We start from the raw sequence: 17,236 nt of genomic DNA on the forward strand, positions 1-17,236 counted from the left end.
AGATGTGTATAAAAGACAGCTCCAACGCCGCCCTAACAAAAAAAAAAAAAAAAAAAAAAAAAAAAAAGAAATAGTGAGCTTTCGCTATCCTGTTTCGCGTTTCCCCGAGAACCAAACCCTTGGTGGCAGCACAGCCTGTTTGCTACGGGCGGCACGCTCTTGGGCCGAGGTGACACGATGCCTAATCGATAGTAGGCCTGCGGAATGGCGCGCCTAGGACGAACTATATTGATTACAGTATGTGAACATCTGGATTTGCAATCAGTATTAACTATGATGATTTTCTCAAGGTAGTATATAATAATTTAATACAGAATATGATCAAATTTCATTGAAATGATGTAAATACATTCAGTTTCTGGAGTCGATTCATCGCCCTGGATCCAGTTTCTGAATCTTGGGTTGCGAGTACGAGAAAACTAAAACTAGGCCTAAACTGGTGACGTCATACACAAACATATGCGCTTTTCTCGGCGTATTGGTTGTCAAAAGAGATAACGAAAACTCTACCAGCTACATTTTCACATCATTCCACAACGATGACTGTTGTTGAATTTTGTTTTATTTTGCAGCTCCGAAATTATTACCTAAACTTAAATTAACTTCAAATACTGATGCATTCAAAACGCTCTTAAAGCCCCATTCCCGGCAAAATTTCAATTTTTTTTAAAAATCTAATTTTTGTATAATGTTATAAAGATTTATAAATATAATACGGAATTGCTAGTTTAACTGAATTTAGACATTCCTAAGAATGAAAAAAATGTAAAATAAGACTGAAATTTGATTTTTTGTGTTCCACACAAAAAATAAATGCGGATGAATTTTCTTGTTTGATTTTGCGATAGGTCGTGAGAAGAAATATCGTAGGCGCCGAAAACATTAGCCTATCCAATGCTGCTCTAGGCTAGGCCTAGCCTTACCTCGATTTAGGTTCTGTTATCACACATAAAAACGGCCGACATGATATTTTCCGTTGCTAGTATTGACACTTGTGAATATAATATTTCACAGGAATTATTTCAAATTTGTTAAAAAAAAAAAAAAAACTGATTCTGACTGAACAAATCTCAGCCTAACCGAACGACCGCATTGTGCGAGATGCGAAGTACAAAAAGTAATCTCATTAGAGAGGGCGCACTTTATTGACTGTATAAAGTATAAATAAAAGCGAGAGTATTCCAGTGGATACGAACTACAACCTCTGAATTTGCCTAGTAACGATGAATTCGTCGTGAAAATGGTAATATTTTATGAGAAATAGTCTGTATTTCTCATTTTTTTTATTCTTTTGCGTAAAACTAAAATTCATGCCAATATTTTTCCATGATTTATAATAATTGGAGTAATGCAAATGCATATTTTCTAAAAAAAAAGTCAATTTTTAGTGAAATTTTGCCGGGAATGGGGCTTTAAAACTCATCTCTTTGACCAATAATTCTTATTTATATCTTTAAGCGCCAATGACAAATATTTTTCTAACAGACGCTATACAAATTCTCCAATTTATTATTTTATCCTAACCAAAGCCCCGCTAAATCGTGCGAGTCTGTAAGCCAGTTGTATGAGAGAAGGTGCCTAGTAGCGAGTGAGTGAAGAAAGAAAAGCCGGCTAGTATGTAGAGAAATGGTTCGAAACAATAGGCTAGGTGAGGTAGGCCAAGAAGCAAGGTGGCAGTGATAGTGAATAAACAACGTGAGCAAAGAGTGAACGTGAATGTCAAAACAAAACATTAGGGACACGCCTTTATAAATAAGCAAAACTATTTTTAATGAAACTTTGAATGACAATGGATTAATTTAATGTACTGCGAGAACATTCCTAATATTGAGTCAAAAGTTATGGTGGTTTAATTTATTGTAGAAAATATCCCTAAATTCGTTCAAAATGCTGTTTTAATATTTCAAAGTTAGTTACCGTACTTTATTTGTAACCCGAAATTGTTTAAAAAATAAAATAAATAGGAATAACAAATATTATAGAGAAAGTGGTTGGCGCATTGGTTGTGGCTTGGACTCCCAACCTTTGAGGTCGGGGGTTCGAAGCTCTCGCTGTTCAAGTCGATTGTGTTCCATGGGCAAGGCACTTTATTTACGTTTGTCTCTCTCCACCCAGGAGTACAAGTGGGTACCTGATGGGTTCAAACACAACCATGCGCTGATTACAGCTGCAACATTATGGGGCATGGGTGTTGTTCCATGTGCTTGATCCAGTGACCGGGGGTAATAAAATAAAGCGCATACCCTTCAAAAACTAGGGTGTTAAATTTATAACACTTTACTGGTGTTGAAAATAATTGATTCCACTGGTGTTACGATTAACACCACTCGCCAAGAAACAACACCAAAAAGAATACAATTATGAACGGAAACTTCCAGAAGCTTTTACTTGATTCCAAATTCCGGTGTTCGGAAAACGACATTCAAATGCAGCACTCCTATTGGATGAATGTTATCACGAGCTTCGAATGCCCGCTAGAAAACTTACCGGCTCGCCATTTTAGAACGATGCCTGTGGTAATTACAGTAAAATGCTGTCGGAGCATAAAAAAACAAACTTCTTGAAAACTGGTGAGTAGATATAGGCCTTGGCTACATTCTAAACATTTAAAATCTTTGCAGTTGTTTTTTTTTTTTTTTAGATTCTACTCTAGGTCCTAGGGCTAGGCAGGCTTTCGTCGTAGGATCTCCATATGGCATGTCACGATGAAGTGCGTGCTCTTTCTCACACCTATGTAGGTCACGTCTAGGCCTAGCTGCTTTCAAGAGGTTTGCAAATTTAAGGAGAAGGATGGATAGTAGGCTACAATACATTTGACTTCTTCCTTGCTCTCTAGGCCTAGCCCTAGGATAGGATATCTTTGTAGGCTGGAATGCAAATATGGAAGTTTGCCTCGATTTTGAAAATGTCAACAAACAAACAAACAAAAGCAAAAAAAAAAAAAAACACTCTGTAACAAATCAATGATACCTTGTTCTACTTTAGATGAATTTTGTTTATTATTATGTTTAAGAATAGAGTTTCAGTATTTTTGTATTACTTATTCTCAAACCTATTTTTAGAAGATCGTGAGTGTAAGAGCAGTGCATTATCTGACTCCGTAATAATCCAATCAAGTGAAGATGAGCTTGGTTCACCTCCAGTGAAATTTTAAAAAAAACAGTGAAAGTTTGGATTTGGCAGAGGTTAGTAGTGTTCATATTACTATGCCTACATTAATTATGTACTGTTAGATTATACTAACAGTTATTAACCTTTGTCGTAAATAAAGAACTATTTCATTTCTTGGATATTTATATAATATTTAAAATCAACATCATGCATGACTATTTTTTTGTTGAGAAAAAAATAAATATTTCAATTTTTTTTATATTTTTGTTATTATTTAACATAATCTTATTGTATGTTAAGATGTAGAATCCTCACTTATTTCAGTCAGTATTGCAGATGCAAGTTTCATACATTATTACATAATAGTTTAAAATTTTTAATTTTTAGTTCATAAACATCCTAATAACAAGGAAAGATGGTGAAGCTATCCTTATTGAGCATGATAAAAACATTTATCTGAAAAATCAAGGAGGGTTTTAGTTAATATGCTGGTTGCTCACATGATGGATAAACATGGGTAAGTAGGCTTCCACTTTGTACTTTATTAGTCACCTTTAATATGTTTTGTATATTATTTCATTTTTGATGTTGTAGTGTTTTTTTTGTTTTTTTTGTCAGACATCAGAACCTACTATCTTTATTTATTTATTTATTTATTTTATTTCAACAATATTTTGTGAGGGTGGTCCATCCAGCCGGGGCTGATGATTTGGGACCCTCAAATACATACAAAGCAAAAACAATAGAGTACAATTACAAAAACAAAGTAAGTAAATTAATTAAAAGACGTTAAATAGAATTAAAATAAACCTAATAAACATAAAAAAATTTAAAACGTAATTAAAAAATACAATAAATATTAAAGTTAAATATATATTAAATATATATGTATTAAATTAAAGAAACAAGATAATTGAAGATTTAATATAATGTACATTCCAATAATTATAAATGAATACACATAACTAAAAGAATTTTTTAAAAACAGTAAAAATTATAAAAGGCATATTTAGAAAATATATAATAGCAATAAAAGCAAAATGTGATTAAAATAAATTTGTTACAGAAAGAAGATAATCCAAAATGTAATAAAATGTACATTCTACCGTAAATAATTAATGTATGAACCTAAATGTTATCAAAATAGAATCCAAAAGTAAGTATCTTTAAAAATAATAATAAAAAAATAAAAATCTAATAAAAGAATAAAAAAACAGAAGAGCACCAAGCAAATGAGGCATGTCATTAAGGTTTAATATGAAGTTGAATCTTCTAACATGCTTTTTAATTTGCGTTTAGGATTTCTAATTATATTACTAATAATTTTTTAATAATAGTTGCCCATAATGTTAAAATTTTTCACCTACCAATTAATTTTTTCCCCCAATATTACTGCATGATTGTGACTATTCACAGTGGGCCCACTGGTTTTTCATTCTCACTACCAGAACAAACAAGCGACTCTGTTATAGCATATTGATATTGTGTTATGATTGTAACTACTGAACTGCTAAAGCCATTCAGCTCACATAAATCTTATTAAAGACATTACATCCATCTATAGAGACTTTATTTTTGGGAAAAATTTCGTTTAAAATATAATAATGTAATCATAAATTTGCAATTTTGTTTTATAGACGGACACCAAAATCATCGATTAAAAGTAAATATGCAGCAGGCATAGTAAACCTCTTCACATCACTAAAAGATCCCCACACAGCTGGAGTAAGTAATGCGATAGTAATTAAATATTATTATGCAGTCCATATGCATACAACTTATTCATTTTTAAAGAAAGTATTATATCATTGCTGAGTTAAATAAAACAGTCCATTTTAAAAACTCACAGTAATATTCAATATACAACTGATTGTCTTAATATAACTATTTTATTGTAGTTGAATTGATGAGAACTTGTTGAAAGGTCCTAAATTGTTTAAAATTAAAGCAATATTAGTTATCTCAGCATTGCAAGGGTAATTTAATTTTTGTTTAATTTAACAATATAGTCATTTGTTTGTTACGACTATGTGTTTAAAAACTTTGATCAAAACTGATCATTATAATTATTTGATGATTGTTTAAAAAAAACCCAGATTGTAGTAATTTTTGATAATAGATCAATGAGTAGGCCTACTAATGTAGTTGCCAATATTTGGTAAGATTCGACATATTCAAATATATGAAGACAAGGTCTATTTTTTATTAAAGGTTTGGGAAGCATTATTCTACAGCTGCACAATTACCATGCTTTTTCTATCAAATTGAAATATCCAGTGTGTTTAGTTGTTAAAACTCAATGTGAACTGGTGGACCATTTACCATTATATGTTTTATCAAATTTATCAAAGAGTGCACATTTGCAGTATGTAGCTCCAAGACATGTGTTGTTTAAATAGACTTATTTTGTGGACACAAAATAACTGACAAATGATTTCAAACTATTATAACTTGTTTTTGCTTAACTCAAGTAGAAGTACTATTGTTGAAGGAGGTAGCTAAAACATATACAGTCCATGCATACAATTGATTCATTTTTTAAAGTTAAGTATTATAATTATTGAGTTAACTAGAACAGTCCACCTTAAAAATTCACTGTATTGTTCGTATACATTAGGTCATTGTTGCAAAAAAACTGATTGTCTTAATATGACTGTTTTAATGTAGTTGAATTGATGAAAACTTGTTGAAAGTTTTAATTTTCAAAAGGAGATTAAGGCATTATTAGCAATGCAAGAATATTTTGATTTAACGATACATTTTAACGATATGGTCATTTGTTATGACTGTTTTTAAAAACTTTGATCAAAACTGAAATATAATAATATTTATTACAATTATTTGATGATTGTTTAAAAAAACCTAGATTGTTGTAATTTTTGATAATTGATCAATGAGTACTAATGTACTTTTAAAAATGTTTAGTTGTTCAGTATGAGATAAAAAAATTGTTCTGAGAATATGTAAGCAAATTGAATGCTGTAATTTTCAATAGATCATTGTTGCAAAAAAAAAATGTTAAGTATGTTCATTTTAAAATTTATTGTTATTAAAGTTTATTCATTTCCGAATAAATTTGTGTTTGTGATTCATATTATAGAAATGTTATTTTAAGTATTCAAATAACTCTCCCTTCACACCTTTTTAAATATGTTCTGAAATATTCATTACATTGTTTCTTGTTTTGAGTCGGCATTTTATTTTGTGTAAAATGACTCTGGCTGGAGTTAACAATACCACTTTTTAAAAATTGTTTAAAGTTTATTTAACAACAGTTAAAAAAAAATCAACGTATAACACTGGCTTTGGTGTTAAATCCAAAAATTGGTGTTGATTTCACACCTTCAGGTATTGCATAAGTAACACCGATTATGGTGTTAAAATAATTTTAACACCATTTGGTGTTGCAGGATATAGATACCCAAGAAGGTGTTAAAATTCAACATAATACCGGCTTTGGTGTAAAAGTTAAATCCAAGAATTGGTGTTGATTTAACACCTACAAGTGTTGCATATGTAACACTGGTTTTGGTGTTTGGTGGGTTTTTGCAGGGAACTAAATAACCGCAGCGTTCCAAGACTGCTTTTCTATTGCTTTTAATCTTATAATTACAAGACAGCGATTTCTGCACGCAAATCCTGCAGTAACAACGCTACGTAGTGCGCCCTCTCGTAATTACATTACTTTTAAACTTTGACATCTATGATCTTCGTGTAAATTCTGTAACAAGTAATAAGCTGTGCAATCAATCTAAACATGCCTGACAGCAGATACACCGATATCATATTACAGTAGAACCCCTCCCTTGGACACTCCTATTCAGGGGACACACCTATTAAGGGGGACACTTTTCCGTGAAACAAGGGGCGATACATCTTTTAACACTGCGGTCAACCCCTATTAAGGGGACACCCCTGTTAAAGGGACGGGACACTTTCTGAGTGTTCTAAATGGTCAAATAACCCCTATTAAGGGGACACTTATTTTTTTCTGTTGTACCGGTATCTCAACAAATACAACAGTCTCAAAATAAGAAAAATTGTATATATTGACAAAATTTGAGCAAATTATTAAGGAACTTTTATCACCTTTCTAATTATTATCATTTCTACAGCTGTTTGTCAAGGGCAAGCTTTTGTTATAATAATGATAATAATAATAATAATCACCAAATACTTGGAGTGAATATCAGTTAGACCTACTGCATGTGTTACTTCGTATATCTTGTCAATTTTTACCTTTAACCATGGGGATTTCTTTTTCTTCGTTTTTGTCTACTTTCATAAGATTCTAATTCATTCATTAACATTGCATCATGAAACAATATTGGGAACATACAAATTTACGGTTTTAATTACATTTCTGCTGATTTCATATTATCAATTCTACTGTAAATAATTGTATCAATAGAAATAAAATTATAAAGAATTGTATGTCATCGTTATATGAAAACATGTCAAAAACCCATATTAAGGGGACAATTTCACGTTTTTAATTAGTGTCCCCAAATAGGGGTACCCCTATTAAGGGGTCACTTTTTTTGGTCCCGAGGGGGTCCCCTTAATACTGTATTAATTTTTGCCAAAAACTGTCATTACCTATAAATTACAATCTGCCATAAAAAAGCAATTAGTAGAGCTCGCTCCGCATAGTACACTATTGGAAAATTATCATACGAAGGTTAGATTTAATGCTTGAAAATATTTTAATTTTAGTTTTTGATAACGAACTAGTGAGCAGTCATCGGTTGCTATAGTGATATGATCAGTATACTGTGTGCGTACATCCAAATCTGTTCCTGGAGCCTTTAAAATAGGTCTAGAATATTAATAAACGTTCAGTTTGTTTTGTTTATGGGGGTCTATTGATTCAATGAATTCTTTATTTTGTTCATACTTAATATTGAATTTGGAGTAAATTTCTTCGGGTCCTCATTAAGCTTGTTTTACGAAAGTAATTTTCAATTACAATTTACAATTTACATCGCGGTGCACGATGTCTTCGCGTTGACGAAAAAATTAGGAATTTTTTTTGCACATGAACCTAAATAAAATCAAGCCAAGCGTCCACTACCGTACTCGCGCGAATAAGCGCCCGGGCGCTTAAAATATTTTAGCACTTTTTGAGGGGCGCTTATTCAAACGGGGCGCCTATTCGAACGGGGCGCTTATCAAAACAAAGTGGAAATTGCGGGGGCGCTTATGGAATTAATAGATGAAAATCGAGGGGTTATTATGACAACTTATTAAATTCATGAGGCACATTTTGAATAAATAAGGACATCAGGAAACCGCAAATTACAAATGGTGGTGCGGCGGAAAAGACAATCGTCCAGAGAGCATGGCTTGTCATGAAAAGAATTTTGTGAGTACATTATTTCATAACAGCAGAATAGCAGGTGAAATTAGTGGTGGTGGTTACTTGTTGGCCATGCCGATTGAGATTAGCAGGATTACATGATCATTGCAGGTTTTCTTGAAAACTCAGATGGGAATGTGTTGTTAGGTGCAAATTGTCGGAAAAGCAGTAGGACTGGGCTATAGAAAAAAGTAAGAAGATGAAAGTTGGAAATATATCTGTCTGTCCAGAGAGCTCTCATCTGTCCAAGAAAAATATCCTCATTTTGATATTGACTTAAAGGAGAATGTGATTCCACTCCACACCTCAAATCATGCCAACATCCACAGTCCAGAATTGATTGAATTATTGAGGGGGCGTTTATTCAAATTATTTGCGCGAGAATACGGTAATTAAAAAATAGTGGACGGTGGGGAATAGGCAAATAACATTAGGAGTTGCAGTGATGACTTCACAATTGACGTATAATAATAATTATAATGATAATAATGATGCCCATACTATAATAGGTCTATCGCCATCATCATCCTTACTTATCATTATTATCATTATCACTAATTTTCATTATTATCATCACCATCATCGTCATCGTCATTGTCTTACCATCACATTCATGATACCTATGCTAATAATCGATGATTTACAGACCGCTTGCTGCTAAATATGGTTGTTGACTCCTCATATTTCAGAATATATTCATTAGCCAATCTGGTACTACTGTAAGAAAAAATTCCCACCAAATAATATAAACGAGGGTACTGGGTAAAGACTACTTGATTTCTTGCTTCGAAGAAGGTATCCATTCGTAGAAGTATAACGATGGCTATCTGAGAGTTACTCTAGAGTGGTCGAGACAGGACATATCTCCGACTTTAAATTAAACCAAGATTGAAAAATATGTTATTGTTGCAGTATTTATCTAGGAAGCGCTAAACCTAAAAATCCAAATTCCTACGATACTCACTGGTTGGCTAGCTGTAAGGCCGACCGCAGAACCTGTGTTGTGTCGCATCACTAATGAGTCAAGTTTACAAGTTTGCTGGTGACGAAATAATTAATCTCATGAATATTTAGAATGCTGGTGATTTAGTCTTTAATTCCAAACAACATGGAAACAACAAGGACGCCTTCAGTTACAATTACTTTCTGTCGCTTTCTGGGGATGTGAATAAACGCTTCTATTGTTACAGGTAAAACCGCGGAGAACGCTATATTGTTATAAGATCTTTGATTGATCCGCACATTCTCGCCAGAGGGCGTTCATGGAATATTGGGTCAAGACACCCCCCCCCCCCCCCACAAAAAATAACCAACTTATTAATAAAAATACCAGTTATGATAGAAAGGGTAAAGAGAAGCAGATTGACATTGACGGTCAAAGCCCGAAGCCTTCTTATCCTGAACCTGAAAGGGCATGCCTTGACTCTATTGATTGGTATGTGTTATTCGGTAAATAATAGCAAATAACATTAAAAAATGTTATTTGATAATAACATTAAAAAATTAATTACAAAATAAAGACAAAAGAAATTCTTTCAATATCATTAACACAATATTATTTACTAAATATAATCATACAATCACAACGCACTATGTACCACCATGTATTACCTCCTGTGTAAAACTAGGTAGTGTGACAGTGCAATCCATTTTTGACAACTTGGAATGTTATTTTATTTTTAAATATATTTTAATAATGTTAATTAAAAGTTATTAAAATATATATCTTTAATCTAGAGAAATTAACACACAAAAGTTCAACAGGGTGCTGCCGATAATAAACAAAAGTTAAAAACTATCATAAAAGATGTGATTACCTAATTATTATGTTCTTGAAGGATGATTTTCAGCTCAACCAATCTATTTTGTAAGTAACTACACATTTAGAATAAATACCAATTACCGTATTAAAATGTTACTTTCTTGCTGAAACACGTACATTCATCACGAAACTAATAAGAGACTGTAAAGTTTAGAACAAATAATATCATGGACAGGTTAATAAAATCATGAGATATCAAGGTACATACATTGTAATATTACATTTCATTCATTGATAAAACACAAGAACATATTTAAACAACAACAGTTTCTTGCGTATGTTTGGAAGCGTGTTAGTGTTAGCCATTAACATTACTTTACTCGTGTCATGAGGCATCACTTAATTACAAATAATTTTGATGGGATTTCAAAAGAATATAGGTTTTGCTTTTTAATAGTGACACTTTAACATTTTCAACGCTCCGTAACACTAATGTTTATATTCCTAGGTTTCTCTTCGAGTTCCAATGCGTCTATTTACTCATGGTAGTTATCTTGTCTAGTTGATTGGTTGGTTTGATCAAATAATAATTCGTCGGGATAGGGACGTTTTAATAATGCCTCCCTCGAAGAAACGACCCCCCCCCCTAAATAACTGAACTCATGTAACCCACATATTTCTCAACATACTATATTAATTTTCTAATCAAGTAGAATTACATCATTTAACCAGGTTGGCAGCCAATAACACATTTTGTCGTCTTGAAGTTCCACTTCCACTATCCATTTTACACCAAAAACTAAAAATAAATTCCTTCCTAAAATAAAAGCGTCTCTCAAATAACCATCACCCCCCCCCCTTCCATAGACCCTTCTCAAGGCGTATATTCGAATAAATATGGTAATTATTTCATGATTTAACCAATCCATGATCTGCCAATAAACACTTTCCTGAATAGAAATACGGTACATTTTTTCCTTTTATAAACACAATTACATGTTATTTTCAACGTTCTTTTCTATAGAGCTCCCAAATGAAGTTAACTTAGGCCAGCAAATTTCGGTTACACACATTTTTTTAATTTTTAAAAACTAATTCAATGTGAATTAATGCTTACTTGCCGTCTTTGAAACAAATATGAAGTAGAATGTTATAAATTCTGCTTATAGACTTTAAGCTTTGACCTGATTATTAACATTTATATGACTGAGCTCCGTCAGAATCATCTGTAATACTGACTGTGGCATCACTTTCACGCTGTTTATTCTCTTCATCTCCCACCTCCTCACCATCTTCGGAAGAGGAGGTTTCGTTGTCATTGCCTTTTTCTAGCTCATTCTCATTTACCTCGTCCACAGTGGCAACAGAGGGTGGCGCCACCATAGGCTCCGTTGTGGAACTACATCGCCGCACACCAAGGCTCGACGCTTGGGATAGCTGAGTATGGAAGGCTTTCAGTACCATTGTTTGGCGAACAACTTGGCTCAGATGAACCCTTGGAAAATTAAATTCAGACACATGTTAAATAAAATCTGAAATAATAAAATGATTTTTTTTTAAACGTGGATCTACAATTGGAACCTAAGATGGTAGGCCTATAAATACTGGCCGATTGGTTTAGACATGGCTCGATCATAAAAAGTAAATGAACCTTCATTGTGGTTACATCATACTGAAAATGATACCATCCCAAATTAGTCTGACAGAAATTTGCACCAATAATATAATAATAATGATAATAATAATAACGATTTTTAAAGCGCAAACATCACCACCAAAAATCAAACAACAGGTAGGGAACAAACAGGAATCACAAACAACAAAGTGTAAACATATTTTTTTTGTAAATTTTATTATTGAAAATTAAAAACGGCAGCACAAGAAACCAAAATCTAAATCGGTAATGGAAATGTTAACGGTTAGAGGCTTGTTTATTAAACATATAAAACATAAATTATATGCCTATTTGCTTATTTTTTTTATTTAGTTTTTTTTTTCTTTTAACTCGGAGGTAACATAGAATGTGGTAACCTCCAGGAGAGACCCCAGAATTACATTAACTCTATTTATATTTGGTATATTAACTTTCTGGTCAAAATGACAAAAAAATAACACTAAAGGTAGTCTGAATATAATTCAGAAGATTTTAACAGCCATCCTGAATAAAGGGCCAAATTATTTTAGTCTATTATTTAAGCTTAGGTTTGGAAGAATGTAATAACAAAGAAAACTGTTAATACAATTTAGTTGACTTGGCGGCCATCTTATTTATGGCCAAATTAAAACAAAAATTGAAAGAAGTAACGGATCCACTTAAAAACTCCTTGACCTCCTTGAAGAAGCAGTATAAAATCATATGCAAGTTATTTTGTGGGCATCTTGGATCTGATGATCAGAGTTTAGGATGATGGAAATACTGATGAGCACCTGGCAGATTTTATTCTTGGCCGAGTTAAGTGTAGGCACATCGCCCAATTAGAGTTGACCAACTAATCGGTTGTTCCATGGGTATCACTTTATAGAAGAATTTATCAACTATTTTGTTAATTAACTTACATGAATACATGAAATAGAGACATGTTATTTAATGTGGACTTAAAAATGTTGACCTAAAAAGCTTGAACATACAATTTAAATTTCTTAATCAGGTTTCATAAAATAAAAATAAGAGAAGCATTAATGTCTCAATTTTTCATTGTCTAAAGATTTCCTAATCAACATTTTAGAAACGCGTAAGCCTACGTCAGAGTAATTTTAATTTTTTTAAAAATCCGGATCATCTTTGTTAGTGTTGTAAAGTTTACTTACTTATTTTTGTCACGTATATTGTCTCCTTCATCTTCATCATCGGCTTCGGACTTGATCTCCATTTTCTGAACTATCAGTTTGAGGAGGTCTAATTGTTTGCTAATCTGCTGTTGCATTTCTTTAAACCTTCAATAAAGATAAATAAGTTTAAAACTTAACAGTATCAGTACGTGACCAGCTCTAACCTTTGAAATAGACCACTGACAAACTAAAACTAAATGTCAAACATATATATATGTTTTTGTATAGTGGTTAAAAATGTGATCATCCTGAACGTAGACGTGCCAACCTGTTAAGCCTCATTCACTTCTTAAGATAGGGCCTATATTCCTAGATCCTGTGATTTGTGTCGTCTTGGCCACGGGACAATATATTGACTAAATTTTCTACGATCTGCAGGGGTTTTATAGACCATTTTCGCGAAATTTTTAATAAAAATTTCTGATAACCTGGTAACTACCACTGGGGACTTTCAGAGGCCCACCATTTTGCTCTACGTAGTTACCGTCATGCATTAAATCAACGATAAAACTAAATTACTAACGAGCACAATATATTAAAACGGGAAAAAAAAACACGAAATGTTTATATTAAAAGCAAGTCCAAGTCTTAAAAAGCTGTTTTAATGTTTACATATACAGTAATTACAGTAAATAAAGCAAGATCGTATCTGTTGTCTACTGCTGCAATAGCAAAGGACTAGCGGCGCTATCAGCCGTGCGGTGCTTCATGTGTAAAAGGGCAGCTGTTTAACTAGGCCTCTGGAAGTTCCCCAGTGAGTTGCGAGACGTTGGCGGCGCCGTTTCAAAAGAAATCCGATAAAATTGTGTATTATTGCGATTGCTCTTTTAAAGCCCATCTAACACTATCGTGACTACCTCTGCGATTTAGAGTTGCAGAAAGACCGCCCTCCAAAATTGACCTTGTTTCATTTATATCCATGAAAACACCTAGAGTTATTTATTGTTAAAAATTCTTAATAACCACATTAGATTTAACTTTAGATTTAGGTGGATGAGGTTGATGTTCATGAGACGCAGGAGGAGGCAGATAAGGATGCGGAGTTGTACCGATGGCTATCTTATTTACCAGGGAACAGTTAAATTGGTTTTGTAATTTAACAGTACCCTGATCTTACTAAACAAGAGACGATGTCGCATGCAGTTTCGTCTACATAATCCACGAAACTGTTAGACAAGATCTTAACTTCTTCCAAAAACAAAAATGTTCTGAACAATCAGATACCTTTATGGGTGAAGTAGCTAGCCAAGACAGGGGTTTGAATATTATTTTCTGGGGACTATGTTAAGAAATAGTTTAATATTGTGACGGATGGGACCAATAATAGGGAAGAGGAAGACACAACCGGGAGTGCCCGGAATTACTACTCAGTGTATTTTGGAAACAGGTATGTATAATTATATGAAGATGACTATGACACATGTGAGAACGACTGGCGACCCATATCAAACAGATTAAAATTCCCAGAATGTTAAAAATTATCAACGACATTGTTCACATAGCAGCTCTCACACTCTCAAAATCCTACCACGGCCGTACTGGTAGTACGCCTTGCGGTTGGTCATGTATGATTAGTAGGTAGTCGTGGTTGTGTGTTCACCAACGTTTTGAAAAGATCAAGTGCGATTGTGGTGACAAACACTGACCGATTGTACGATTAATGATCGATCACATCCAATAATAGCTAGTCGCAGTCAGTCCTCCGCCCTGTGACTCCCCTCTCTAATTGCCGTAGCAGATTCCAGTAATTGCACACCTTCCAATTCAGGGACGCACATAGTACTGAAACACACTACAGCCGGGCCAAATATAATATGGGTTCTAATGTTGGCAATGGTACACCAACCATAACAATAATGCTTTTTTTTAACGTTGCAGTAGATAATGACTCAACCCTGAAAGTAGCTTCAAATATACTGAAAGGACCTAAAGACAGGATGAAGCCACTAGACGTAAACTCGTGTGGAGCATGCCAAGACTGGTCGCACTCCCTATCGTGTGGTGACATAACAAGTTACATAACCATCATCCAAGATTTACCCACCGTCGAAGACTGGTAGTACAGCCATGTAAGAACTGCTTATGACTTCACATAAATTGAATAATAGGTCAGATGTTTTGAATATAAGTGTCGATCTTGCTGTGAATGATTTTGCTCTAATAATTTCCCACCATCATTCGCGCCCTATTCTTTCTATCTCAGTACGATTTGTCCCTAAAATTAATTTTCAGTCGCAGCTTGGTTGTTACACGTCGGTCGCAGCTTGGTTGTTACCTAGTCGCTGCCCGGTGTGACTTCCATTAGCTTTTTGGAAAGATCGCGTTTACCGTTGATCTGGGTACGTACCTCCTTTTCTGTTTAAGCTGCTCTTTGTGTACCAAGTCAAAAGCTGGATCCGTTGTAGCTTCTGTTATTCGTTCCATTTGTGTTGTATCTTCATCCATTCCTGCCGTTTCACGGATTTTCTTCCAAAGCTGATTATTTAATAAAATACATATAAATATATATATATATATATACATCTTAATTTATTTTCACTAATATTATTAATATTATTATAACTGACAACAATATTATCCTCCTCTTTCTCATCATCATTATTATCATCATCATCATCATCGTCATCATCATCATCACAACCACTATAAAGTATTTTCATTACTAACATTATTATTATTATTATTACTATTTATTATAATTATTATTATTATTCGATATCAACATCATTATACACAACAAATATATATATCTTAATTTATTATCACTATTATTATTATTAATATCATTATAACTGTTAACAGCATTATACTCTTCTTTCTCTTCATCATTATTATCATCAATGCTATCCTTCATCATCATCATCATCATCATAGTATAGTATAGTACAGTCACTTTATTTATTCACGAAAACTTATTCAATATTAATATATTGTTCTACCTTAAGATCGTGATTAAAAACACCATAAATACATGAAAAACAGGTTAATATAAAAACATAAAAAATTGCAAATACATTATAAAAAAACACTAAAAAAAACCATCATAAAAATGATCATCGTCATCATCATCATAATCACCACCACTATAAAAAAAAAATTTCATTACTAACATAATTATTATTCCTATTTATTATAATTATTGTCATTAATGGTTATCAATATTATTAACATTAACTTTACAATTAACGTTGACACCAGCATTATCAACATTAATATGAGCGTTATCATCGTCATCAGCATCATTATCACTTTTATCACTATAATGATTATAATTATATAACATTAACCTAACCTTCAACATAAAAAATCGTGAACAATTAGGATAAACTGTGTACTCAGTCGCATTTCTGTATTGAATAATTTTTGAAGGCAACTTCTGTTCAAGGTCTGTGTGTAGATCAACCTGCATTGCAAGCCGTTTAAGTTGAGCGTTACGCTGTACCCCTGCAATATCACCGACAGCTAAACCAATCTTTAAAAAGATACAACAGGATATAATTATGAAACAAAAATAGTTTTCATATTTAAAGAAAGTAATAATTCAATTTTAATAAGTTCGGTCTGTTAAAATTTAAATATTTTTGTCAGACTTGTTCAAGTGTAGGCCTACATATTTATGTCAGCTTTAAACAGCGCATTTTAGACTGAAATGTATGCGCTCTCTGTGGTCTACATCAATGGTATTTAAATAGAAATTACTTATAAGTATGCTTTTTGGGGATTAAATTTACAATAGTGGAATATTGAAAGTTTATTACACCCATTGTGCTTAAATGGTTCAATATTGAATACACCAACAGGTACCGTATCTATGATCTAGTGGTGTGACCTAGCTGTTTCTAAATAGTGAGAAGTCGCATATTCAAAAACTGAACTCTACGCTCTGTACAATATACATCAATATAAATAATATTAATTATGATCTTTTAGCAGGAATAAAGTAGTGTAAAACTATAGGATAAGGTTAGCTAGATGTAATACAGTAACTTGGAATAAATTAATAACATGGATTAATCTTCTTTCAATTCAATATAAAGTTTATTTCCACATCACATCATCAATATCAATACAAAATACATAGACAGAACATTTGAATAAAGTGGAAAAAGGGTCGCCACAACAAGCAAGCTTTATAACGGGCGCCCATTGATTATGAAATAAAATTAACTACTATA

General features: G+C 32.9%; 1 protein-coding gene and 1 long non-coding RNA gene across 2 annotated transcripts in view; one reads left to right on the top strand and one right to left on the bottom strand.

Annotated features, from left to right (window-relative positions):
• The first annotated feature begins 2,966 nt into the window (after positions 1-2,966).
• On the top strand, positions 2,967-5,233 carry LOC117124093. The gene is made up of 3 exons (XR_004447922.1): positions 2,967-3,185; positions 3,499-3,628; positions 4,749-5,233. It is a non-coding gene; the product is annotated as an uncharacterized LOC117124093 (long non-coding RNA).
• Positions 5,234-10,007: 4,774 nt separating this feature from the next.
• LOC117124105 (transient receptor potential cation channel subfamily A member 1-like) overlaps positions 10,008-17,236 on the bottom strand; it is a 59,418-nt gene continuing 52,189 nt past the window's right edge. Inside the window, exons 24-27 of the mRNA XM_033270245.1 lie at positions 16,354-16,533; positions 15,409-15,536; positions 13,041-13,166; positions 10,008-11,727 (exon numbers count right to left, since the gene is read on the bottom strand). Coding sequence (XP_033126136.1) covers positions 11,424-11,727; positions 13,041-13,166; positions 15,409-15,536; positions 16,354-16,533 — 738 coding nt within the window. The 3' untranslated portion in view covers positions 10,008-11,423. The remainder of the gene's footprint in view (positions 11,728-13,040; positions 13,167-15,408; positions 15,537-16,353; positions 16,534-17,236) is intronic.

This window comes from Anneissia japonica, unplaced genomic scaffold, assembly GCF_011630105.1.
Source record: "Anneissia japonica isolate Jap-2015-1 unplaced genomic scaffold, ASM1163010v1 scaffold288194_len294098_cov161, whole genome shotgun sequence".
In the NCBI taxonomy this organism is placed as follows: Eukaryota; Metazoa; Echinodermata; class Crinoidea; order Comatulida; family Comatulidae; genus Anneissia; species Anneissia japonica.